Genomic DNA, 27,927 nt, shown 5'->3' on the forward strand with positions numbered 1-27,927 from the left:
ACAGAGGTGGGGCGGCGGTGGGGGGGTGGGGAGCGGGGTTTGGATCTGTTGTGTTGCTCTGTCTACCACACTTGGCAGAATCAGAGACTCATTAGATCAATGGATCAAAAATGTTCAGTTTTCTGCGACATCCAATCTATTACATAACCAATGATCTCTTTCTTCTTTATGTATACATATATTTGTATAAAAAGCCTTTTGTCCTGATCTGTAACATTTTTACATTTTAAGACTCACTATTTGAACCCCACCTATGATTTTGAAATTCCAAAAGAGCCTTTGGTGTGTATAAGTTAGAATGCCTTTGACTGCCAGAAGCAGAGGTTCCAGCACAATCTGCCTTAAACCAGAAAGGAGATTTGTTGGGTCTCCTAACTGAAAAAATTGGGCTTCCTTTGTGGCTCAGCTGGAAAGAATCAGCCTGCAGTGTGGGAGATCTCAGTTCTATTCCTGGGTTGGGAAGATCCCCTGGAGAAGGGAAAGGCTACCCACTCCAGTATTCTGGCCTGGAGACTTCCCCTGACTACAGCCCATGGGGTCACAAAGAGTTGGACGTGACTGAGTGACTTTCACTTGTCACTTGTAATGGAAGAAAGCCCAGTCGTAACTGGAGAGGTGTGCTCCGGGGAACCCTGCGGGGCCCCTTCTCCTCTCAGCGCGGCCCCCTCTGGTTGGTTTCAGCCTCGGGGGCAGAGGCAGGAGCAGCGTCGGGCCTCAGCGCGCACAGCACGCTACTCCACCGGAGGACAAGGCGAGCCACATCTGACGGCTTCCTCTTGAACAGCAGGGAAACTTCTTTCTCAGAAGCCCTTAGCGCACTTTCCCTCATTCTTATTTACTTTGATTCGGTAATGTCTTCACTTTTTAAAAAATTTATTTTTACTTATTTATCTGGGTCTTAGCTGGAGCATGTTGGATCTAGTTCCCTGACGGGGGATCGAACCTGTGCCCCCTGCGTTGGGAGCTCAGAGTCTTAGCCACCAAAAAAGTCCCAACATCACCACTTTTGAACCAATCAGTGTAGGCTGGGCCCCTCAGCTTACACCTGGATTTCTGAACAGGTCATCAATAAGTTATCCTTGGACCAGCCAGGCCTGCCTTTGGAGTAGTTTCAGGTCATTTCTCCTTAAAGCTCATGGACTATGTTGAGAAAATGAATGTCAGTGTAGTGACTAGAGGATGCTGGATAAACACCAGTGCTCAATGTAAAATTATGTTCTTGAATGATACTCCTTAATGCTTAAATACTACAGTTCAGAACATCTTTACATGCTCTGTTTTGCATGTAGTCCGTATAGCAGTGTGTTACATTAAAATTATCCTTGTGTTTATAGTACTTGTTCACAAGAAATCTGTTTTGGTTTGGATAAATATATTTAATAAATTATATCGTTAATCTCTTTGTTACTATGTTGTTAAACATGCTATGTTCTTGTTAAAGCAGAAAGTTTTTCTTGAGCCTGCTTAATTTGATGCCTTACAGGCCAGGAAGTTAGGAATTTCCCCATCTGATTAAATGCCATTGAATAATTCCAGTAAATAATGCTAAATGTTCTTTGGAATTATTATAAAACTTTGTGGTAAGCCTTTTTCATCTTGGTGTCTTGTTGTTTGTAATATTTTTAGTGGTTTCCTCTGAATTTTCTTCTTCTTTTTTTTTGGGTGTTATTAAAGTTGTCTGTGAGGGCTTGACTCTTTTCCCTCTAAGACAGAATCTAAAAATTCATTATTTCAGATGATCATGTTAGATCTGATTTACTCAGAGAGGGATAACATTTTGTAGAACTTTCCAGTAAAGCTTCAGCCGTTGGTTTTAGTTTAAGCTAAGTCTCTCTATTTGAATTTAGTGTTGTAGAGGCCAATGGCATTTTCTTTTGCCACATAGCAGTAAGTTGTTAAAGCTATTTTTAGAAACCCAGGTGGCGCCAGTGCAGGACACTTAAGAGACATGGGTTTGATCCCTGGGTTGGGAAGATCCCCTGGAGGAGGGCACGGGTACCCACTCCAGCATTCTTGCCTGGAAAATCCATGGACAGAGGAGCCTGGAGGGCTGCAGTCCATAAGGTTGCAAAGAGTCGGACACAAGCGACTTAGCATGCAATCTTTTCTAGAAGTTTTTGAATTTGCCTCTTTAACAAATGCATCTTGGTATTTGTTTAATAAGAAGACACAAGAGTATGAAAAGCTACCATTAATTCAGTCACATTTCAGAATAAATATTTGTGACGCACTGCCATATAGGCACATGTCAAGAAACAATGCACATATGTGAGGCGTGTTTTCAGCCTGCAGTCAGTTCTGCGTGCACAGAGGTTCATGAATACCTTGTATTAATCTATGGCACCTCTGTCTGTTGTTATTGTTTAGTCACTAAGTCGTTCTGACTCTTTTGTGACCCCATGGACTGTAGCCTACCAGACTTCTCTGTCCATGGAATTTCCCAGGCAAGAATACTGGAGTGGGTTGTCATTTCCTTCTCCAGGAGATCTTCCTGATCCAGGGATTGAACCCCTGTCTCCTGCATTGGCAGGCAGGTTCATTGCCACTGAGCTACCAGGGAAGACCATGGCACCTCTACTTACCCCAAATGATGGCCATCCAGTTAGGAAACTCTGTAATTAAAATTTTTAGATGAGTGTTATAAATATCTCAGTTATTCTCCTAATAAAAATGTTCCCTAATCTTTGAATGCAACCTCCTTCAGTCCTAAACTGTTAGACCTCAGAGCTATAAGTACAGCTTTCCTTCCCCCTTAGCCTGTACATGGTAGGCACTGAATGGGTATTACTTGAGTCAGTGAATAGATGAATACTTGAATGATGACCATGAGTGCATGATGTCCTACGACTGTCTTGGCAAAAGTATGGAAGTAAACTCCCAACTGGGAGGGAACTGAGTAATCTTACCAGGGACTTAATGTCCATGCACCAGAAGGAACCCAGGAATAGCTCATGAAGTTGGACATCTTTCCAGACCTCTACCCACAGTTTGTCTTCTGTCAGGAAATAGATTAATATGTTTTTCTCCTTGTTGAGTTTTTTCAATCATAGTGATTCTTTTCTTGGCGGGTGGTGGGTTGAAGAGATGTAAGTTTTGACCTTTTTGTGTTTCTCATCTTCTGCAAATAAATGATAAAATCAACAGAAATGAGCAGTCAAAAGGGGCAAGCCCAAGTGTGCCTCTAAAAAACCCCCCTTGTATCTGCCTCCTTTTATTAACCTTTCTGCCTCCTTTTATACAGTCCTGTCCTGAAACATCTGATATGCTCATTTGATCTTTTATCCATGTGTCTAGGATCTGTCACTGGGGTATTATGGGACATCTCTAAATGTTGGATTTATTCTTTTCTATGTTATATAACGGAGAAGGCAATGGCAACCCACTCCAGCACTCTTGCCTGGAAAATCCCATGGACAGAGGAGCCTGGTGAGCTGCAGTCCATGGGGTCTCGAAGAGTCGGACACGACTGAGCGACTTCACTTTCCCTTTCCCCTTTCATGCATTGGAGAAGGAAATAGCAACCCACTCCAGTGTTCTTGCCTGGAGAATCCCAGGGACGGCGGAACCTGGTGGGCGGCCGTCTATGGGGTCGCACAGAGTCAGACACGACTGAAGTGACTTAGCAGCAGCATGTTATATTAAAAAAAAAAATCTATGTGCATCTTCCTGTTTGTTATCCATTCTTAGTTATGATTCTGTCTCCCTGTGTAAGAATTTGGATTCACTCTTTGAAAGGCTTTCCTAACTGTAGCTTCCTTTGCTATAGCAGGGAGGGCAGAGGATTTTGAGTGAAGTGTTTTCTGTTGGTAAGTAAACAGACTGGGTAAGGGTATTTCTTAGTTATTTTAATTCTTCTAGTACAGCTCTTTAATCTCTGTCCTCTACTTAAAGGGGAAACTGGTTGTGATTATGCTTTGTTTATTTATATTTATAAAAATAGTGTGTGACTTTTGTTGGAAATGCAGTAGAGTACAAGGTAGAAAATAAAGGTCATTTGTGGTCCTTCTACTCAGTGAAAAATACTATTAACATTTTACTATTTCGTTTCAGCCTTTTTCCCATGCATTTTTATCACATTAGATGCAGATAAAATAGCTTTCTTACTTACCCCACTAAATACTATTTTAAGTTTCCCCCTTAATATAATAAGTCATTAAGAACTCCCCATAAATATATTTTAATGGTTTTGTTAGAATTTTCTTGTTTGAATGTACTGTATTTTATTTAACTGTTCTCCCAAAGTTAAGCTTTTTGTGTATTTCCAGTTTTTGTCAATTAAAAATGGTATACTAACATTTTTTTCTACTTTATTCCTATATCTGTATTTTCAGTTATTTCCCCAGGATTAACCAAATCTTGGAAGTAGAATTAGTAGATGAATATTAGTATTTCTGGCGATTTGGTAAACACTTAATAAATTATGCTTTCCTGAAAGATTATGTAGTTCATAATCTCATCAGGAGATTGTCCAATTAATTGTTTCATTTCAGCAGTATTCAAGATTTTGTTGAATCTTTCAATTTGAGGGCAAAAATGTATCTCATTCTTTATACTCAAATTTCTTTCTTTTTTTAATATGTTATCTATTAAATTGGATTATAATTGCTTTACAATGTTGTGTTAGTTCCAGCTATGCAGCAACATAAATCAATTATATGTGCACATTTATGCCTTCTCTCTTGAGCCTCCCTCCCACCCCACCCCCCATCCTGCCCCTTTAGGTCATCACGAAGCACCCAGCTGAGCTTCTGTGCCATATGGGGGCTTCCAACTAGCTATCTATTTTACACATGGTATTATGTATATATGTCTGTTGTCACATTTCTTTGGTTCTTACTGAGGGTGAGCTGTTTTCATTGGCTTGTTATCCTTTCTCTTTGAATTAACCATTTGCATTTGCTGATCATTTGTCTATTAGGATCTTAGTGTAGTGTTTTGTTTCTATTTGAATTTCCGTGAACTTTTTATTGTATTGATTTTTTGTCATGTTTATGTTCTCCTGAGGATAGTAATATATGCCTTTTCACATTTAAATTTCTTGATGTTTTCCTTTGTAATTTTTCCCATTGCTGAAATTTAAGAAGTACTTTTCAGTCTAAAGACAAGAGAGAGATTTGCCAAGGATATCTTTTCTTCTCTTTGTGGGGTGATTCTTTTATAATTAATTCTGACCTATAGAGTTCAGAGTTTAATTTGAAATAAATGTTAGATTTGGGTAGATTTCCTCCTGCAAAGCTAACTAATCATCTTATTATTTTTTTGTTCTTTCCATTTTGTAATGCCACACTTAGTGTTTATTACATTTTTGTCACAGTAGGCCATCAGGGTAAGATAGTATTTTGAAATTTCCTTCTCAGTCTTTCCCTCTCTTGACCTAATCTTTTGAGGATTTGCTCATTTGGAATTTTTATGTACTACTCTGCTCCTCTTTTGGCTCTGTTTTTCCCTTCTGTTTTTAATTTGCGTTTCTGCACTTTTCAGAATTTTCAAAAAATTAGTCCACATGTGAGTTCTTAAAGGCAGCTGCACTGTTACATTCACCATTGTATTCCCTGTAGTCCTTATTGAATTTTTAAAGCAATAACATTAAAGCAAGCTCTTCTAGAAAACTTGGGAGATAAGAAAAAGCATAAAGAAGAAAATTAATTAGTCTTACCACTCAAAGATATCCTGATACTGTTAAATATACTCTATAAAATGTGCTAGGAACCATATGCCTGTCTCCTTAGTCCCTCAGTGGGGTCTGACTCTGTGGCCCCGTGGACTACAGCCAGCCAGGCTCCTCTGCCCATGGGATTCTCCAGGCAGGACTCGAGTGGGTTGCCATGCCCTCCTCCAGGGGACCTTCCCAGCCCAAGGATCCAACCCAGGTCTCCCACATTGCGGCCCACGTCTGAGCCACCAGGGAAGCCCAAGAATACTGGAGTGGGTAACCTGTCCCTACTCCAGGGGATCTTCCTGACCCAGGAATCAAACTGGGGTCTCCCGCATTGCAGGCAAATTCTTTACCAGCTGAGCTACCAGAGAAGCCCAGAAACTTTATAGTATTTGTAGTATTTTGTGTGTGTGTGTGTGTGTGTGTGTATGCTTGAAACATTCATATATATGTGTATAATTTTATTTTTTTACTAAATGGGAGCATCCTATGCATACTGTTTTGTTGTGTACTTTTTACTTGTAATAATTCCATGTTTTTTAAACATTTCTCTATGACTTTAAATATATTTTTTTGACTTACCTTCCCATTATTTGGCTATATACTAAATAAAATATTTTATGTGAAAGAAAATGCTGTTCTTTCAAAGAGATTGAATTTCAGAGTGATAATACGGCCAGTACACCTGTTATCTCTGTGGCAGCGCAAATATATGTATGTGTGAGCCACTGCAGAATTGCTTTGTGTAGGTTGAATAAGTAAAATTGAAGAAGAGAAATAGGTGGTACGTTAGATATTTTCTAGGGAGCCTAAATGGTTTTGGCCACTTGACATCTTATTAAGTGGGCAGCATTACAGATCCAGGGTCTGAGCTATAGCTATAGTTAACTCAGAAGGAAGAAGGAATTCAGAATTTTGGGAGCAGGAGACATTAGTTAGATGCCAGATCAAATTTGTGAAGTTGATGTTTGTAAAGTTGGTGCAGTTAGAAGTCAAAGGGGGTAGACGTGTATCTAAATTAGTTATAGCCAAAAGAATTGTTTAAGGCATGTCAACCTAAGACCAGAGGGCACAAGAGAGGTCGGAGGGAAAACTGTGACAAACGTGAATCTGGTTAATAGGGATAATGTTCTATTAGATGAAGCTTAGTAGAGATGAGGCACAGTAGAGATGAGGCACCAGAGGTGGGTAGTGATGACAGTCAAATTTAGCCCTTTAAATTTGCTCCTTTATGTGGAAGCAACTCTATCACCCATAGCTTTAAATAACTGCAGAACTAAGCAGCATGACTTTTATTTTGGGGAGTCCTCAGATGTGTGTGGTTTGCATCCCCAAATTCCCATGCTCTAGTAAAGGTTAAAATATTGAGGGTGCCTTTGTTGGACTGTATTGTGGGAGACTAGAGGAAAGGAATGCAAAATTCTAGAGAATTTTGAGAAGTAGTGAAGCTACCAGGACTTCTGGAAGTTGTCTTTGGGAAAGTGAAGTGAAATTTGCTCAGTCGTGCCCGAATCTTTGCGACCCCATGGACTTCTCCAGGCCAGAATACTGGAATGGGTAGCCTTTCCCTTCTCCAGGGGATCTTCCCAACCCAGGGACCAAACCAGGGTCTCCTGCATTGCAGGTGGATTCTTTACCAACTGAGCTATCAGGGAAGCAAAGACCTCCTCATTCCTGCTCCTTTCCACGGGGACTCAGAAGAGAGCCCTAGATCTTCCACAACAAACCAGTATGGTTGGAGCAGAAGGTCCAGTGGAGCAGTAATGAGAAGGAATGCTAGGCAGAGTGCTTCAACTGGGGGAGAAAGGCCTTCAGTCATAGGGAGACGTAGGAGTTGGGCTTCATCTTTTAAGTATTAAGTTTGCATTGAGAAAGGAGGTATACCCACTTGTATCTTTACAACTCTTTTTTTCACATGTGCTACAAGGAAAGGTGGTTTTTCTTTTTCAAATCATGTGTATTCCAGTCAAATAGTTTGAAAAACAGATTATTATAATGCAAATTTTACTTTTAGTTGATTTCCATTTATAAAATTGACAGTGTTTTTTACTAAAATTCACTCAGAGTTGAAAACTTTCAGAAGAAATAATTAGCCTGTTAGCTCTCTGCTTTCCGATAGTCAGCCTCACAAGTTCATGCCATTTTTCTTTTGGCTTAGATATTTACCTTGTTTTGTGAAACTTGAACAAGATATTATACCCACCATGTGGGCCCTTGTTGAACATACTGATTGATGTATCTTAGCTTGAAAAGCCCTTGTGTTCAGTGCTTTATCCTCTATGTAAGAATTAGTATATGATTTAAAATGTGAAATGTCTTGTAAAGAGTATGCTCCATGAGAAAAGCAATCTTTTCTGTTTTTCTACCAGTAAATTCCCAGCACTAGGCACAGAACTCGACTCAACAGAGGTACAGAGTAAATAGTTGTTGACTGGGAATAAAAATGTATGGGTGATTTCTAAGATTTTTTGGAGTTTTGGTATTCTATCATTTCCATATCATGGTACTCCTATGTCTCTCCTTGAAGTTATCCTGTATTAAAGTTCCCAAGTGGTGCTAGTAGTAAAGAAAGAGACACGGGTTCAGTCCTTGGGTTGGGAAGATCCCCTGGAGGAGGGCATGGCAACCCACTCCAACATACTTGCCTGGAGAAACCCCTTGGACAGAGGAGCCTGGCGGGCTACAGTCCATGGCGTCACAAAGAGTTGGACCTGACTGAGGCGACTTGGCACACACAGCACAATAAATGTGTGGGAAAACCTGGTGACATTGGTTAAGATGACTGGAAATGCTAACTATGTTGGAATTCATAGATTACTACTGAATATTCCCTTGACATTTGTGATGTTTATGAATTGTCCAATTTGCATGCACACAGTTTCCTTACTAGCTTATTTATTATGCATTTACAAAAAACAGGCAAAATGTTGATTTTTTCTTTTTCCATGAGTGGAGCTGGGTGTAAACCAGCTGGGAGGAGCAGGGCTAGTTGAGGTTTCTGTGGTTAGCAGATGGCAAGTGTTGTTTGCTGGTTCAGTGGCTCCTTCCTGCCCACTGGCTTTGTGGCTCATGCTCATCCCATTTCTTCCTTAGGTGACCAATCTTATCTTTTTTATGAGCTTTAAGGGGTTTCTTGAAAGGGTTCAATTTGTGAGTACTCAGAGACTACCATAATCATTAGAATATAGAGTTTTAAAAACTCACCATGTGCTTTATACTGTTTTCTGTTTTCTTTGGTTTTACTAGGTAAAAAAGCTCCCATTTTGTTTAATAAAGAAATGATCGAGTCCATGAAGGAAGGTTCAGTTGTTGTGGATTTAGCTGCTGAGGCTGGCGGAAACTTTGAAACCACCAAGCCAGGAGAACTTTATGTTCATAAGGTATAGCTCAGAGCTTCCTCTTGCTATGATCCTGATCCTTCATCTTTAGTGATTTGTGAGAGGGTATTTGTTGCTTTAAATATTTAGAGAAACTGAGGCCAGACATTTTCTAAAATTAAAAATAGTCACATTTAAAGCTCTTTTTGAAATATGTATTTGTATGTATATAAAGATGTATAATTTCAAAACTTAGACTTGGCTGAGAATTGTCCTGGAAAGAATGTGAGCATTTAGTAATAGACCTTTCTGACTGTATTTTTATTCATTTAGGGAATTACTCACATAGGCTACACAGACCTTCCCAGCCGAATGGCCACTCAGGCCAGCACCCTGTATTCCAACAACATCACCAAGCTTCTGAAGGCCATCAGCCCCGACAAAGATAATTTTTACTTTGAAGTGAAAGATGATTTTGACTTTGGTACAATGGGTCACGTCATTAGAGGAACTGTAGTGATGAAGGTGAGTAAAGAGATCTGTTGCTTCCTGTGCTTTCATTCTACATTTGTTCTAGGATTTTTGTTTTTGGAAGAATCCTATCTTGGAATTGAGATATATTCTAATAAAGTATCAATGTGTTGGGTTTATGTCAATAAAATTTATTTAAAAATCCAGAACAACTTAAACAAAAATATTGCAGATATGCATGTGACTCACTTAAATATGTATTGCTTTTGAAAAATGGAAAAAAAAAACAAAAACCCCAGAATTGAATAAAGTAAAAATTAAACATTCCCCCACCTATCTGCTTTTAAGTTCTATTTTCTTCCTTATATGTTCTATGCACATACTAGTTGTACGTCTATGTGTGTATTCATGACACAGCCATTATATATTTATGTGCATGTATGTGATGCTACCTGGAGAAGGAAATGGCAACCTACTCCAGTATCCTTGCCTGGAAAATCCCATGGACAGGATCCTGGTAGGCTACAGTCCATGGGGTCGCAAAGAGTCGGACACAACTGAGCGACTTCACTTTCACTTTCATGTGGTGCTAATGATAAAGAACCTGCCTGCTAATACAGGAGACATAAGAGACATTCAGTCCCTGGGTTGGGAAAATCCCCTGGAGGAGGGCATGGCAACTCACTCCAGTATTCTTGCCTGGAGAATCCCATGAACAGAGGAGCCTGATGGGCTCAAGTCCATGGGGTCACAGAGAGTTGGACACGACTGATGGAAGTGACTTAACATGCACACACACGTTATATATTTATATAAAGTGATGTTATGAATTATATGAATTTCTATGTTTATTTAAAATTGTTTTTCAGAGAAGAGTTTTTCTGTAACACTGAATTGACTGGATGCTGGATGGTTTAAAGAATGCTGTTTTTCTAATTTCTGTTAGGATGGCCAAGTGATTTTCCCTGCTCCCACACCGAAAAATATTCCTCAAGGTGCCCCAGTAAAACAGAAGACAGTGGCAGAGCTGGAGGCTGAAAAAGCAGCTACTATCACGCCCTTCAGGAAGACGATGACATCGGCTTCTGTCTATACAGCAGGTAAGGGTTCCTTTTATGAAGATTTAGACTTTGAATTATGACTGTATTATGTGAGTAATGTATTAACTGTCAAAGTTAGTAAATGAAATGTAGTTGTCATTCACTGGAATCTCAGGACTTGGCCTTGTTAGAAGCAGTTTTCACATGTGACATGTCATCTGTCCCACCTCTGTGCACTTGGAGACTGCATCGTCCACTCTCAGAGATGCAGGCTCTAGGGTACATGCTGGAATGAACAAGTGAGAAATAATACATAGGTGGTTAATACTTTTCATTTATAAAAAACATTTAAAATATAATTGTTAATGTTTTTACATATATACACCAAATATAATGAGTAGTGATGTATGTCAGATTGTGTTGTTATAAAGTTCAACTCAATGTGCTTATTGATTTATTTTTTGTAGTTTATAAAACATCACTTGTGATTATCTACATCTCTGGGTAAGATGGGGGACCAAATATTTGCTTTGAAAAATAAGCAAGTTATTCACCTAGTAGAAAAAATTCAGTTTTTAAGTTTTTATCTCTTTCTTTACAGTTTAACATAGATTCTTCATTTTCTAATTAATCTTCATGAAGATACTAAAGAATTGTCATAAAATAGTGATAAATATTCATTCTGGCTATGAATTGTTAGAGTTTGAAATATGGAGATTTGATTTTAAGTTGGTTTGTCTCATAGAATGAATTAAAAATGTTTAGATCTGTGAGAGCCAAAATACAAACAAAGCAAACTATAAAGAATTAAGGACCGGTACGAAGCACACAGAATTCTTGTAGCCTCAGCATTTTCCAAATTCCCATGTGAAGCCAGATGTTTTAGGCTAAATATGTAACTCTCCTTGAATAAAGAGCAAGTCTCAGCAAAATGACTGAAAAAGCCTTTAGTTGTGAACATTGTGAATAGATGGAGCAGTGTCCCTATTTGCACTTACTTATTAAAAAGAAGAAACCATATTGTTGTGTTGTACAAGGAGAGTATGGTCAGTAGGTTGTAAATTTCCATTTCTCTTTGGGACTCATAAGGAAATGTAGTGAGATATAACAATGATTTATTTTTCTAGGTTTCTCTTATGTTTATTGAGTCAAAACTTATTGCGTTTTAATAGATATGACAGTGGCATATTCCAGTGAATAAAGGGATGGCCGTCTATTTATTTTTTTGTACCCTAAAAATTCCTCCTTTGTAATAAAGCCAAGTGTTTTTCTTGAACACTTCTTCCATATGTTAGAATCTATTTAACTAGATTTCTTCAAAGAATGTGATTTGTTTTTTTCCTTTTTTCTTTTCTTTTCCTTTTATTATAGAGACTGAATGTAGCATATTTGACATTAATGAATGTCAAATGAAAAGACTTAAGTTTATTAAATAGTTGATAAGAAAACCTTCACCTGAGGAGTTTCTATCTTAGATGGCCAACACAGTTGATTGCAGGTGATGATAATTTAGTGCTTCATAACTAATGTGGGCATTTAGTGAGTGCTAGGCATTGTGCTAAACACTTTACATTCCTTAGCTCATTTATTCCTTATAAGAACTCAATGAGTTGGGCATATTATTATTTTCTTTTTCTACATGAAGACAGAAAGGATTAATAATGTTACAGAGAATAACTGGAGCATAGAGAGGTTAAGTAAGTTGCCTAAGATCATACAGCTAGCAAGCAGTAGAGCCAGAATTTGAACCAGGCAGCCTGGCTTAAGAAAACTTGTTCGTAAATATAACCCTGCACAGATTCTTTGATGTTTAACTGAAGCTCAAAACAATATTCTGTCTAACTCTCCCTCCAGATGGTTAACAGGCCATTCATGGGAGCCCTGGAAGTCTTATATGTGGGTAGGGAAATAAAACTGCATAAACTTTCCTAGTGGTCCAGTGGTTAAGACTCCACACTTCTACTGAAGGGAACACTGGTTCGATCCCTGGTTGGGGAACTAAGATCAAAGGTTAGATCAATGCCATGTGGGTTGTCCAATAAACAAAATAAAATAATTTAAAACTACAGTCTTATTGAATAACTTAAAGTAACTTGTCAGTTGCTAATGTTCCATCTATGCCACTTGTAAAGAAATAGTCCATATCAAGGGGAAAAAGTACCTTATTCAAGGAAGTTAACATCAATGTATGACAAAACCCACTGAAAAAAAAAAAAAAAATTCCAGCATCCTGGTCACCCATTATCATTTGGTTTTCACTGACCGCTAGGTAACCCTTTCTTCTGTTGCAGAACAGCCATCCACATGTTTGCTGTTAGGAAAGGTGATAATTAAAGATGTATGTTGAGAGCTGAGTGTTTGTATTCTGCACATTCTTAATTTAATTTGTATTTTTTTCCCTTTTTCTTTGTAAAATCCTGTTTGCTGACTTGGTGTTGAGGCTGGAGCTGACTGCCCTGGCCAGCAGTCCAGTCCAGATTCAGGAGCAATTGCAAAACTTCTGTCCCGGGTGGGTGGAAGCCATATGTTTTGGGGAGGTGCTGGAGTGAATGAAACCCTTCCTACTCTTTTAAAATCCCTCTTCCTCAGCCAAATTTGATAGTGACATGAAATGGGCCTCCCCAAAGTCTGTCTTATAAAGGTTGTGCCTTGCCCAAGTAGAAAATGCTTTGGTAGATCCTTTATAGGCCTATAATTCTGGAATAAAAACACTTGTATAAACACATGTGGCATTGTCAATGAAATTTAAAGCAGAGAAGAGGACAAGTTATGCAGAGGAAAATGTGCAAATTATTATTAAGATGACTCATAAATTTTACTAGATGTTTACAATTTATTTTAGGGGGTGGTGGTCAGGAAGTTGAGTTTTGCTCACAATACCTTTAACTCACTTTCACCTCCCTTCCCAATCATGAAATGTCTCAAAAAAAAACAACAAAAAACAAAAAACAGCTCATTATTTACAAGAGTGTGGAATTTTGAAGCCTTGACTTTGCCACATGTTTGTTTGTGTGTGGGTGTGTGTGTGCTTTTAATCCTCCTGAGATAATTGGATGTGAACTCACACTCTTTCCTCTTTCTCCAGGTCTCACTGGGATACTAGGTTTGGGCATCGCGGCTCCCAATTTAGCCTTTTCCCAGATGGTGACCACTTTCGGCTTGGCCGGCATCGTGGGCTACCACACTGTCTGGGGAGTGACTCCCGCTCTCCACTCACCGCTGATGTCTGTGACTAATGCAATCTCAGGTTTGTTCCCCTCTTGTTTTCTCACGTCTTAGGTTTTCAAGGGCTTGTTCATCTCACAGAGTGCTTTCCATGAGGTTTATAAAGTCTGTGTTTCCAAATTATAGGGCTTGGCATCGTGGTGGTGGTTGTGGTGACTTGGGCTCCCAGAGGTAGAGGGGTGGGGTTGGAAGTAAGAGGCCAGGGAGGTGTGTCAAGCCTTTGGGCTGCTCCCATTCCAAGCAGGGCAGAGCCACTGTTTCTTCTTTCAGTTATGATTTCCTTTAAAGAAATGATTCCTCCAAAGAAATTTGGCAGCAGTGTTTCACAGGAGCATCATGGTCATGCAGTAGTGCACACGGCTCTTCCTAAGACTGTTCTCTGTGGTCCCTAGCGATGGCTCAGATCTGAGGAATGAGACCCACATTGGACAGATATGGGAGCCGCCCTGGCCCAGAAACCTCATGGCCCTGGTGGGCATCTCTTGCCACAGGCACAGCTTTCAGGATCTCCACCAGTGAGGTGAAAGTCGCTCAGATGTGTCTGACTCTTTGCAACTCCATGGACTGTAGCCCCGCCAGGCTCCTCTGTCCATGGAATTCTCTAGGCAAGAATACTGGAGTGGGTTGCCATTCTCTTCTCCAGGGGGGGATCTTCCCAACCTAGGGATCGAACCCAGGTCTCCCACATTGCAGGCGGATTCTTTACCGTCCGAGCCACCAGGAAATCCCCACCGGGAACAAGTCCGATTCCAAGAAGTACTCTGCTCGGGAAAGCCCAAAGCTGTGGCTCTCACCATCATATATTTTTAGTTCATGTATAGCATTTTCCAGTTCGGATGCTTCGTATCCAGCAGAGGTCCCTTTCCACCACAAGCGATGTTATCTAATAACATTATTGCTTTATATCTTTATCAGGGGAACAGAGCTAGAAAGTTCAAGGTTAAAATTCTTACACAGAAAGAGAAAATGTTTTGTCAACTCTTTGCCCACAAAAGTACTTCAGTGAGAATGTGTATGAGAACTTTCTCCTTTATGATGTGTGTGCTTGTGAAGTTTTCACCGATGACATTTGCTTTGGCAGCATGATTGTTTCTATTTACCACATCCTTGCTTTCTTCCCAGGGTTGACCGCAGTTGGTGGGTTGGTGCTGATGGGAGGACACTTGTATCCTTCCACAACTTCTCAGGGCCTTGCTGCTCTTGCTACATTCATATCCTCAGTCAACATTGCAGGTATGAGGACAGGGAAAGAACCCAGAGTGCTGTTTTTGGTGGAGACACGAGAAGCAAATATAAAATGATATATATTTGTTAAAATATTTATATTAAATACAGGAAATAATTAAGTATAAAGTAAGCATTTTGATTTTAGGAATTTTATCATGCCTTTTAAAAAATGTTTCACTCAGATTATAAATGCTCTGTGTGAAGGGGAATTGGTTATTTTTGCCTATTGGTAATTTTTAGAAACTATTTGATAAAAGAGCACCCCTATGCCTGGGTGCCCCAAAACAAACAAATAAAATGATGTCTTACTTAAGGTTAACTGGAAGGTTATTGCATGCATAGTTTTGAATTAAGCTGACTTAGATCTATCACCATAGCATCTTTAAATAAGTGTAATTTTAGATAAAACTTTAGCCTTTTGCGTTATCCTGTCCCATGTTCCTGAAAACTGAAAGCCTAGCACATGACTTGTGCATGAAACTCATTTGATGCTGTTTTGTAGCTAAAAATTCTTTAATGTGTCCAGCAGACCTATTACCTGTTGATATGGTATTTTTTAAAATTATTTATTTTAGGGTTTAACAAATAGAATAACCTATAAGAAAAAAATACTGGCCTTTTGATCTTTTACTTTCCTGAGCTGTTTGAAGAGCTAATTTATTTTTAGTCATGCAGAAGTAGTTGGTTCTGTGCTCTGATAGCAGATTTTCTTCCTGAATGTCTCTGGGGTTCCCCCTTCAATGTAACTGGCTCAAATGATAGGATGACTTCTATTTTTGAGGTTTTAAAATATTAACTTAAAATGGTAGGTATTCCTAGATGATAAAGGTATGTTTATCATAGAAAAATTATAGCACTTTAAAAATTATGTTGCTTAAGATACCTCTTTTTGTTTTATATTTACTTTGATAAGGTGGCTTTCTGGTGACTCAGAGAATGCTGGACATGTTCAAGCGTCCCACTGACCCTCCGGAATATAATTACCTGTATCTGCTCCCTGCTGGTACCTTTGTTGGAGGATATTTAGCCTCCCTCTACAGTGGTTATAACATTGAACAGGTGAGAATCTCTTTTGAAAGCTTTCTTGTTTTGGTACTGTGTCTTTGTCCGAGTGAGATTACCATTACCATTACCAAAATTCTAATTTCTCTAATCAAATATAACAGTAACTCTTGAAACATCTTGATCAAATAGAATATTCGCATCCTCTAAGAATCAGGACCCTGGATTCTAGAGACAACTTTGCCCGCTAACTCTGCAAATATGGCTTTACCTGTTTGTCCCTACATTTTTCCACTATGAGTCAAGAAGGTTATAAGTGTCCTTTTTATGTATTTAGCTAGATTGTTGTGGGGATACAATGAAATAATTAGTTAAGAATTTGAAAATTTTTAATTAAAATACTGTCAGTCCTTTTCCTATTTATTTTCTTCATCTATGGATCCGGCAGATGTTATGCCAGCACATTTAAAAAAGAAAATTTAAAAAGGAATGCTGCGTAGGAAAACAGAAATAATCAAGTTGAACTCTGAAAGTTCTGTGTCTAAATATAATTTATAATAGAGATTCAGCTTTGTTCTGAGCTCAGTCATACCTTTCTTTTCAATGACTATTGTAGAATGCAGCCTCTCTGACAGCTGAAAAATCATGTCCCTGTTAGTTTCTGCTGTTTCTAACATGTATTTGTTAAATGAACACAGTCTTTGAGAAGAGTTAGAGCAGTGAGTCAGGGAGATTTATGTCAGCATCCCAGATTTGCTATTTACTGATCATTTGCCCTTAGAAAAATTATGTAGCCTCTTTAGGCATGGATTTTCTCTTTCATAAAATGAGGATGATGCTTCTTTCCTCCTGTGAATCTCATGAGACTGGGTTATAACTTATGCAACGTATATAGCATGGTCTCTGGCACTTACAACCTCACGGGGCTGGCTCCCCTGTAACATTGGGTCAGGTCTAGATCCCGTAATAACTCCATTTAAATTTAGGTACTTTTATATGCATTTGTATGCTATCAAGTCCAGAAGAGATCAGTGTACGTAAATGGTTTAATTGCAAGTACAATTTGAAGTATTTAGTATGTTAATATCCCCAATGGATAGGAATATATATTGAAATATTAAAAGAAGAGATCATATTGGCTCTTTTAACTTTAAAATTGTCCCTAGAAATGTCTTTAGAAAATCACGTTTCCTCAAAGGAAGTTCTCTTTAAGCTGATGGACTGAATGTTTTTGATAACCTCTCTGTTTCTTTCTTTTCCTTTGAAAAGATTATGTACTTGGGCTCTGGCCTTTGCTGTGTTGGTGCCCTGGCTGGGCTTTCCACCCAGGGGACTGCACGTCTTGGCAATGCCTTGGGCATGATTGGGGTGGCTGGAGGCCTGGCAGCCACCCTCGGAGGCCTGAAACCGTGTCCAGAATTGTTAGCTCAGATGTCTGGAGCGATGGCTTTGGGCGGTACCATTGGTAAGCACTTGTGGGTTCTGCCTTGATATAAACCCATGCCCTTTGAACACCTGAAGGCAGGTAGGCTCAGAGATTTAGGAATACATTGTTAGGAGTAAGAACTTTTAGTTGCACTTCAGTTTCTGAATATATATGTATCTGTTTGAAGCCCATATTGATAAAGGAATTAAGTTGCCTTAATGGAAGTTGCCTCAGTAAATATTTTGGCAAAAGTCACACAGTTGGTACTATAATTGTCATTCAGAAATAAACATTTTAAAACATTGAGTAGTATCAACTGTGTCACAAAAGTGGGCTAAGAAGTGCCTTTACTCAGTTCTTGTTTTCCTTTACTGACTGTTCGTTTAGCTGATAATAGAACAGGAGATTAGAATACTTGTATGTGTATACTGTCTGTAGGTTCATGTTTTATTCTGCTGGGTTTAAATAACAGCAGATGATCCGGCTTCATACCTGTTAAAAACATGGAAAACATGTGCCAGCAGAAAAACCACTGGTTTAGTTTTATTCAGTGGTGTGTTGGGGTTGATTGTTAAATTTTCAGGAATCTTTTGAGCTGGTTGTTAACCCAGCCATTATAAAAAATAAAATTATATAAATTTAAAACTAAATAAATTAGAAACAAAGGTGATAATCCTGAACACACTAATGAATTAACTAGCTTTTATTATCCCCACTTTTGAGATTATCCATGTGTCTTATGTCTGTGTGGTAGAAATATTGTGTAATATGGGCTTCTGTGCATCTCTTCCTGAATCCATATTTAATGCCATCACATTGTAGCTTCAGATCAGCCATGGCAGTTGTATTTACACCATATAAGTCAACAAATGCTACAAATCTGGGATTCATTTACTGTTTTGTTGATTGTCCAGACCTAAGAGAGTGATGGAGAAAATGTTAATGCAGTTTAAACTTAAATGTGTGTTTTGTCTGTAGCCATTATATTATGAATTGCACACACCAAAAAAATAGAATATTCTTCTAGTATTTGGAAACTATTTTCAGATTCAGCAGAATTCCCATTCACATGGTTGACAATGAGTGAAGTTCTTATATGCATCTCATTGTTTCACTGTCATTTTATTTGTTAAAGTAAACAAAAATCTCAACCAGCATTCATGTGGAAATTATACTCATTCATCAGTTGCAAACACTAGGTTGGCTGCAGATACTAGAGTTTGGCAAAAATCAACAAAAGCATTCTGTGAAAGTCAATTGGCTAGATGAAGCTTACAATAAAGAATATTGTGGGAGGTGGGAGGGGGGATCAGGATGGGGAACACATGTAAATCCATGGCTGATTCATGTCAATTTATGGCAAAAACCAATACAGTATTGTAAAGTAATTAGCCTCCAACTAATAAAAATAAATGAAAAAAAAAGGAATATTGTATATATTTTTATTTTTTGAAACTTGTGTACTACATACATTTTTATGAATAAAAACTTCTGTATTTACACACACACACTTTTTAAAAAAAACTTAAAGTTCGTTTATTTAAGTATAAAATCGACAATATTCTAAGATTGGGAAGAGTAATAGAAATATATGTATAATGATGTATATAATTGTATATATCATTTCAGTGGATAAGAAAGTAATGACTTAGACTTACAGCTATTAAAAAGGTAATAAAAAGATAATAAACTATATTAAAGGTAATAAAATAGGTGTTATTCATAATTTTATAACTATGTATCCCCAAGAGTGATACAGGCTGAGATTTAAAAATTTATAGTAAAAATTTACATCTGTTGAAATTGAAACAAAAAAGCATCCTTTCAGAAAAGTTAAGTTCATACAGTTTTACTAGTGAATTTTTCTAAATAGTTAAGGGAAAAACGAAACACCACTTTTACATGAATCTTTTTTGAGAATAGGAAAAAGGAGCATTCTCTAATCTATTCATTTTTTAAACTTATTTTGTATTGTGGTATAGCCGATTAGCAATGTTGTGATAGTTTTAGGTGAACAGTGAAGGGACTCGGCCACACATACACATGTTTCCATTTCCCCCCAAACTCCCCTCCCATCCAGGCACACACACCTGTTTTTATCCTGGGAGGCTGGTGGTTAAATGCTTAGCAGCACAGCTTTAGCTTTACGTCTCCTGTTTTATTTCTCTGGGAAAGCTGTGCATACTTTCCTACAGTCCCTGGAAAGGCACTTGAAGGAAAATGCTTGTGCTGTAGGTTCATGGCAGGAAAACCTTTAGATGTGGTCTTTGCAAATATTACGAGACCCAGTCCTCTGTACCGTCTACCTGTAGCCAGGTAACTCCAGAGTCTCCTGGTTTGGTTGTTTTCTGTTCAGATATTTGCATTTCATTTTCTTTGGACTTGGCTCCCTTCTGCCCACCTGAAAGCCAAGGCCACCTTCATTCCAGCTGTTCCTTGTGTGCTCAGGGGCAGGTGATGCCTAATAGGGAAGGGAGCCTGGGCTGTTCATACAGTGGGGAGAATTTAAGGAGTTTAGTTGGAACTTTAAGTAATCTGAAGAAGTGTTAGTCCAGGAGAATGTTCAGAGGTTGTAAGGAGAAGTTGATGCTATGTGTTTGGGTTCTTTGGAGTTGGCATTGGTGAGGTGGTTGAAAGAACCTGCTATATGAAAGGGTATTTAATATTTAAGCCAATATTCTTGCCTGGATAGTCCTGTAAGAGAGTATTTTGCTAGGAAGTAGATAAATAGTTATTAATGACAATGATGGATAACCTTAGTGTTGTCTTTTTTTAAACTGAGGAATAATTGACATATAATATCATACTAGTTTCAGATCTACAACATAACAATTTGATATATACATATATATATTGCAAAATGATTGCTGCAATAAGTCTAACATTTGTCACCATACATAAATTTTTTTTCTTGTGATGAGGACTTTTAAGATCTACTCTCATAGCACCTCAATCTGCAATATAGCTTTATTATTAACTATAGTCACCATGCTGTACATTCCACCCCCAGGACTTACTCATTTTATAACGGGACGTTTGTACCTTTTGATCCCATTCACCCATTCTGCTCACCCCTTACCTCCTGCCTCTGGCAGTCACCAATTTGTCTGTATCTTTGAGCTTGTTTGTTAGTTCAGATTCCACACATAAGTGAGATCATGTGGTATTTGTCTTTCTCTGTCTGGCTTATTTCACTTAGCATAATGCCCTAAAGGTCCATTCATGTTGTTCCAGTGACAAGATTTCCTTCTTTCCTGTAGCCAAGTTATATTTAATTGTGGGCTTTATTGGATTATTTCTCAAAGGTCTGTCCTGCTTTAACGTTTCTTTGACTTCCATTTTCTGACAGGATTGACAATTGCGAAGCGCATCCAGATCTCTGATTTACCTCAGTTGGTTGCTGCTTTCCACAGTTTAGTGGGATTGGCAGCCGTGCTCACTTGCATAGCCGAGTACATTGTAGAATATCCGCATTTCGCTACGGATGCAGCAGCCAACCTCACCAAGATTGTGGCCTACCTCGGTACTTACATCGGCGGGGTCACCTTCAGTGGGTCTCTCGTTGCCTACGGAAAATTGCAGGGTAAGTGATCCAGTGTAACATGGAGGTGAATATCTATTGTTGAGGGTGTTCAGGGCTCCATTTCAATTTCAGAAAATGGCTTAGTAGCAGAACCTATTAGGCGAAGAGTATTTGTATGACTCTGGGAAACACTATGAAAGTTTTTTTTCTCAATAAAGATGGCTTCTCTTTATTGGTCTTTACAAATCTCACAAAACTTTGAAGCCAAGGCTTCTGCAGACAGCTCATGGAGGATACTAGTGCACAGAAATTTGCCCACAGGGACTAGTTGACATTTGATGATACATATGAATAAAATGACGTCTTCATAATCCTTGTTTAGAGATGCCTGTATAGCATTCACAGAAATGAACTTTATACATTTCCCAGAATAGAGAGAAGCTTATTGAATAAATTTGTGTGATTAGTATACAGTACTTTGAAAATAAATACACATTTTATGGGTCTAGTGTGGCAGCTTTGGCTACCATTAATGCCAACCATGAAGATAGAAGTGGAGGGAAAAAAAAACACCTCTTTTTGCTTTCAGTGTTTTCATGAAAATGTGAGTCTCTGGAAAAACAAGTTCGTGATTTAAAAACCTGATCTTGCCTCTCAGTAATCAAGTCATTAGAATTAAGTGGGGAACATCATGAAACTTAAAAATCACAGAAGAGCTTAATGCCTATGATATACTCTGTCTTTAAAAGCAGCTAGCAAACAAGGACCCTTCCCCCTTGGGCTCAGTTGATAGAATCAGAAAAACAAATGGTCTAGGACTGTTTTGAAGTTTTAAATAAACAAGACCACACTTAACTTCTGTATTGGTCATCTGGGGAAGAAAAATCACTTTTCATGATTCCATGACAAAGAGTAAAGAACTTGTGTGATCAAAGGACAGTTAAGCTGAGCCATACTTTCCCCACTTCCATTAATGTTTATATGTAAGAACTCTAGTGTATGCTTTCATGTTTCAGTAGCTGGTGATATAAAGTGCTATTTTAAGTAGCATGTTTTTATCCTAATATTACATTTTGTAGCTTATGATTAAATGACTTAGAGTGTTTGAGGGGATTTCTTGGGGCAGGTCTTGCATTCTAATGGCCCCATCCTCTGCCCTAGGAATCCTGAAGTCCGCCCCTCTCCTGCTCCCTGGGAGGCACCTCCTCAATGCGGGCCTGCTGGCTGCTAGCGTGGGTGGGATCATCCCCTTCATGATGGACCCCAGCTTCACCACTGGCATCACCTGTCTGGGTTCTGTGTCAGCCCTCTCTGCTATCATGGTAAGAGGTCAGAGATGGAAAGCACGTTCTTAGTGAGGAACTAAGTATTTTATTAGGTTACAGTCTAACCTTATTTCTGTCTCATCAAGACCCCTGATGGATGTTTTAATATGCTGTTATGTGTTCATCTTCGTAGAGTCTGAACAATATAGAAAAGTGTAAGAATAAAATTCCCCTTCTCTTCACTTACTCCCGTCCAGACTGTCGCATGTTACACCTTTATTGCTCTGGGGTCTTTTTACTGGATCACTGTGTCAGTCCATAGGAATTTAAAGAGCCAAGAGTTTCAGTTCTGTTCATTAGGTGCCTGCTCTGTGACAAGCCCTCTAAAATAAAACAAGTGTCAGAGAGACCCATTGGTTGCCCTCACATTTGCCGGAAGCTCTGATATCAAGCCAAATAGTCATATAAAATGAACTGCATTTATTAAACCCTGTGTGTTCAGTGGGGAATTCAGAGAAACCTCCTAGGATAGGTTGGTCTTCCTCTTCCTCTCTGGTTATTGCATTTAGTATGTGGGTACATACAGTATTCTGTGTGTCCGTATGCCACAATTTAGCGTTCTGTTATAGCAGTGTATGGCTCTGCTGAATTAGCTCTGTGTCGTTCATGGATTACTTCATGTTTGTCTAGTATACTCTTAGTGTATACTTCATTCAGGAAGCTTATGTTAAAAATTTTAAAAATCATCTATGGAGCTTAGCACAAAGTTAGACATGTAGTAATTGCTTCAGCTTAGTTCAGTCGCTCAGTCGTGTCTGACTCTCTGTGACCCCATGGACTGCAGCACGCCAGGCTTCCCTGTCCATCACCAGTTCCCAGACATTGCTCAAACTCATGTCCATTGAGTTGGTGATGCCATCCAGCCATCTCATCTTCTGTCATCCCTTATATGATTATTTGGCTTGATCTCGGAGCTTGCATCAAGTGTGAGAGCAACTAGTGGGCGAGGTATCTTTGACACTTGTTTTGTTTTAGAGGGTTTGTCACACAGCAGGCACCAATGCACAGAGCTGAAACTCTTGTCTCTTTAAATTCCTATTGACCGGAACATTGATCCAGTGAGAAGACCCCAGAGCAATAAAGGTGTCATGTGACAGTTTGGACAGGAGTGAGTAATTGCTTAGTCACCCAAAACTGTACCCTCAGATTTTCAAGCCAAATAAGACTGTGCTTGTATTTAAGTTTTAGCTGCTTCTTTTGGCACCAACAGGACCTTCCCTGTTCTTCAGCTAAAGTCATAAAAACTGCAACATCAACTCAGTGTTATTACTTTTTTCCAAGTGTAGACCCCTCTTCAGTTTCTGCCTGCTCATGGTTAGTGCCTCTTAGGTATTTGGGGATTTTTTTTTTGCAGGTGGAAAACGTGGTTCAGTGTTTTTACTTGTTATATCTGTAGGAGAGTCGGTCTGATGGGGTCATTCCCAGGCATAGAATTTACATGTAAATGTATTAGTTGGAAAACTGGGATGATTATGAACCACAGTGCCCAGTGTCAGAGGTTCCTTTCCAGTGCGTAGATTGTGAATTCCACTCTGGTTTTCCTACTAGGGTGTGACTTTGACGGCTGCCATTGGGGGTGCCGACATGCCCGTGGTCATCACTGTGCTCAACAGCTACTCAGGCTGGGCCCTGTGTGCGGAGGGCTTCCTGCTCAACAACAACCTGCTGACCATCGTGGGTGCGCTTATCGGCTCCTCCGGCGCGATCCTGTCCTACATCATGTGTGTGGTAAGGAAGCAGCCAGTGAAGGAGAAGGAGATACTGTTCTGAAAATCAGGACCTGTCTGTTATTTCTTTTATTTGCAGCAGAAATGACTGTGTCAGTTCTTTTTCTGTCTAGCAGAAATATTGGAGTGCTTCGTTTGAATGAATTTGCCAGGTTGCTGGTAAAGTACCCGAGTGTAGATAATTTATAAAATTAAATATAAAGACAAAAATCTTCTAACTTCATCTGGTGATTAAAACACTTAAGATTTTATTTTCTGATTTTTTCTTTGTGTATTACAGATCTCTGTGTTAATTGTCTGGTCATATTGTATGCTGTGTGTTAGTTGCTCAGTTGTGTCTGACTCTTTGTGACCCCATGGACTATAGCCTGTCTGACTCCTCTGTCCATAGGATTTATGTTTAATTTTTTTAATCTTCCAAGTGATAGTTTTGCTGCTTATATTAAAAGTCCTGTTTAAATACTGTTTTTAGGGTTTCATGCTAATCTATCATATGGATATTCAAGATTTAATTTTTCCCCCATTCTTTACCTTTAATGTTGTTTGATATTTCTTTCCTGTACATAAGCACATCTTGGCATTTCTGATTTTTGTCTTAGGATGATTCCTAGAAGTGAAAAGGTGTGCTCATTTTTGGGGCTTTGTCTTCTTTTTGTCATGTGGTTTCCAGAAAGCATGCTGCAATTTACACTCCCACTGGTCATCTGTGAGAGTGCCTATCTTGAAGTTTTACTGTGGTCAGCAGGGTTTGAAAAAAAATTAACAAGACAAATACTTCCTAGCTTCTTTTTTGTTTCTAGTTCTCTTCTTAATGGCAAGAAGATAGCCTGCAAATATAAAGTTTTGACTAAAGCACTATTTCAAATGATAGATATCATTCTCTAAATAATAGTTTTGAAAGACTGGGAAAAGACAAGCATGAAACTGGGTAAAGTCAGAATTGCCTTTATACTGATTGATCACTCAGGCAGAAAAATGACTCCACCTTTATTAGAATTTTAATAGCCCTTATTTTACAACTCAGAGTTTCTCTTTATGTTTTAATTTAAAATTGAATGCTAAAATTATCTTTTCATAATAAAAAATTAGTTTTCTTTGGAGATACTGTAAGTACAAAAATTTGAAAGCCTAAGTTCAAAACCAGCTAAGAGATTTCAAAATAAAATCCTTTAAGTTGTTCAAGGAGTTTGGAAAGGTGTTTCCTGTTGGAAGAGTGTCAGGCTTTGGAGTATTTTTTTTAAAGCAAATGTTTATAAAGAAGAAAAATTTATTCAATTGTATTATAGTTTTCTTGCTTCATTTGGTAAATTTGAATGACCAGTGGGGGGCAGCAGATTGTCACTAATACAGTTGTGTCCTCTTTGCGGCCCCATATACTCTAGCATGCCAGGCTCCTCTGTCTATGGATTTTTCCAGGCAAGAATACTGAAGTGATTGTCATTTCCTACTACAGGGGATCTTCCTGCCCCAGGGATTGAACCCGCATTTCTTGCATCTCCTGCATTGGCAGGCAGATTCTTTACCTCTAGCACCACCTTGGGAAGTCCCACTTAAATTTATGGTTGATGTCAAATACTAATTTTAAAATTAGATGGGAGGATTTGAATTTTTACAAGACCAGTGGGGAGAGGAAGGGGGGACTTGTATATAGTTCTTGAGAAGTCAGCATGGGTGCCTTCTAATCTTTATTCTTTTTCTCTTAAATGGTTTTCCTTGTTGCTGTTGTTCAGTCGCTCAGTCGTGTCCAACTCTTTGTGATTCCATGGACAGCAGCACACCAGGCCTCTCTTTCCCTCACCATCTCCTGAAGTTTGCCCAAGTTCATGTCCATTGCATCGGTGATGCCATCCAGCCATCTCATCCTTTGACGCCCCTTTCTCCTTCTAGCCTCAATCTTTCCCAGCATCAGGAACTTTTCCAATGAGTCGGCTGTTTGCATCAGCAGACCAAAATACTGGAGCTTCAGCTTCCGCATCAGTCCTTTCATGACTATGCAGGGTTAATTTCCCTTGAGATTGACTGGTTTAATCTCCTTGCTGTCCAAGGGACTTTGAGGAGTCTCCTCCTGCACCACAGTGAGGTTCTTCAATTTATCAGCAGTATTTCCCACATTTCTGTGTCTTTTATTTCCTCTCTTGGCCCCTGTTCACTGAGTTTCTTCCATTGTTATAGTAACTATAATAAGTTTTGAAATAGCGTCTCTATCGCTTTAGCTAGAATAAGGTATAAAAGGCACTTGTTGAAAGTACCCTTTTCCGCATGTGTTTCTGCAGCGACAGCGTCTTTCTCTTTGTTTCTCAGTCGCGTCAGGTGACTGAAGTATTGGAGCTTCAGCTTCAGCATCAGTCCTTCCAATGTACTTTTGCAGTTATGTCATCTTTCTCTAAATTTTTTTCTGTTCTTTCATATTTATTGACCTGTTTTTGCTGTTCTTTTCTACTTTCACTGCCTCAGGCGTGTCATTGACTGTCAACATACCTCAGATAGTTTTTAATACCTGTATTGTATATAAGGTTCACAAGGTCTCATAGCAGTCTGTGACCATAGAAATCACACTGGGTCAGATTGCTACTCCATAATAGCAAATTGTAGTAATTTGGAATCAAGAACAATTGAAGCTTTAATTTTTAAAAAATATTATTTGATTACAAAAATAAATGATATTTAATGAAACATCTTTCATTAAGAAATAGAAAAGGATAAATAAGGATATAAAATAATCTATAATCCCATTACCACTTAACTGTTAACATTAGTCTTAATTCTTATCTTTTTTCATATGTATATGTTTAAATATATTCTATGTTAACATTTAATTTTCTTATCAATAAATTTTAGTGTCTACATATTATTATATCACAAAGATATATCATAATTTATTTATTCAAGTCCATGATATTAGTTGTTTTTAATTTTTTTTTTTGCTGCAGTATTCCTCCTTAGGCATCATGGATTATTTTCTTAGATCAGATTTCTGTGAGTACAGTTACTTGACCAAAGGGAGTGAGATTTTTTTGTTCATTGTAGATATGGATAAGTTGATCTTCAAAGGACATTCCAGTCAAAGCTCCCACCAGTGATGTGTGGGGTGCTTGTTTTACTGCTCACTGTCCATTCCTATGACTTCTTGAAAAACAAACAAGACAACAAAAACACGCCTGCCATGTTTTATATTTCAAAAGTACAAATTTCCTTTCCTTCTCAATTTTCCTGCTGTCTGACTTTTCACATTAATCTTCATTAATTCTTTGCTTTATTATAAGAAATTGCTTATTTCTTATAATAAGCAATTAGTTTATTATTAGAAATGGTTTATCCATGGCTTGTACTTAGCAGCTTAGAGTGGTTCATAATAATAATAAAAGTGAAATAGCTACTTGTAATTGGATGTAGTATATACTATGCTGGGTGCTTTATAAATATTGACTCCGAATTCTCAAACTAATTCTGGAGGTAGGAAATATTCTCATTTTACAAGGAAGATATTTTAAGACATCATTTATTATTTGCCTTTGTGTTTGTGGAGCCTGCCTTCGCACCTGGCACATTCAAGTGAATATAGTAATTTTAAAATGAGTGTTTTATTAGCTCATTTCCCAGTTTGGAATCCTCTTCAAGAAGTTATGGTAGCAGAAATACTACCTGTTATCAATATCTGTTAATATTACTAGTACGCTTGCCTTCATAATTTTATCATTTGTTGAAGGAAATATCCAAATCCAAACCAGAGCAGAGTGATTTTATTATGTGAGAGGGAGTGGAATGGACCCTAAGTGTAACCATCATCCTGAAAATTGAATTTTTGTTCTGGGTATCCAGAACAAAAGCCTTTTGGGTATCCTCTGAGTATTGCTTGGTTACACAATACCCAATATTATAAAAACTAGAAAATATCGAAAGTGTCTAAATAGCCAGCTCAAATGAATGATTTGCTTTATATCCAGAGGTCATAGAGACATTAACCTCTTTATGATTTTACAGTTCATTT

General features: G+C 38.4%; 1 protein-coding gene across 6 annotated transcripts in view; it reads left to right on the forward strand.

Moving 5' to 3' along the window:
- Positions 1-27,927, forward strand: part of NNT (nicotinamide nucleotide transhydrogenase) — an 86,666-nt gene that overhangs the window by 32,504 nt on the left and 26,235 nt on the right. For all 6 annotated transcript variants that reach the window (XM_065905550.1, XM_065905547.1, XM_065905546.1 and 3 more), the window contains exons 8-17: positions 8,903-9,036; positions 9,307-9,498; positions 10,391-10,544; positions 13,570-13,731; positions 14,832-14,942; positions 15,850-15,995; positions 17,208-17,403; positions 20,714-20,947; positions 22,049-22,209; positions 23,761-23,940. In XM_065905550.1, coding sequence (XP_065761622.1) covers positions 8,903-9,036; positions 9,307-9,498; positions 10,391-10,544; positions 13,570-13,731; positions 14,832-14,942; positions 15,850-15,995; positions 17,208-17,403; positions 20,714-20,947; positions 22,049-22,209; positions 23,761-23,940 — 1,670 coding nt within the window. The remainder of the gene's footprint in view (positions 1-8,902; positions 9,037-9,306; positions 9,499-10,390; positions 10,545-13,569; positions 13,732-14,831; positions 14,943-15,849; positions 15,996-17,207; positions 17,404-20,713; positions 20,948-22,048; positions 22,210-23,760; positions 23,941-27,927) is intronic.

The sequence above is a fragment of the Muntiacus reevesi genome, chromosome 14, assembly GCF_963930625.1.
Source record: "Muntiacus reevesi chromosome 14, mMunRee1.1, whole genome shotgun sequence".
In the NCBI taxonomy this organism is placed as follows: Eukaryota; Metazoa; Chordata; class Mammalia; order Artiodactyla; family Cervidae; genus Muntiacus; species Muntiacus reevesi.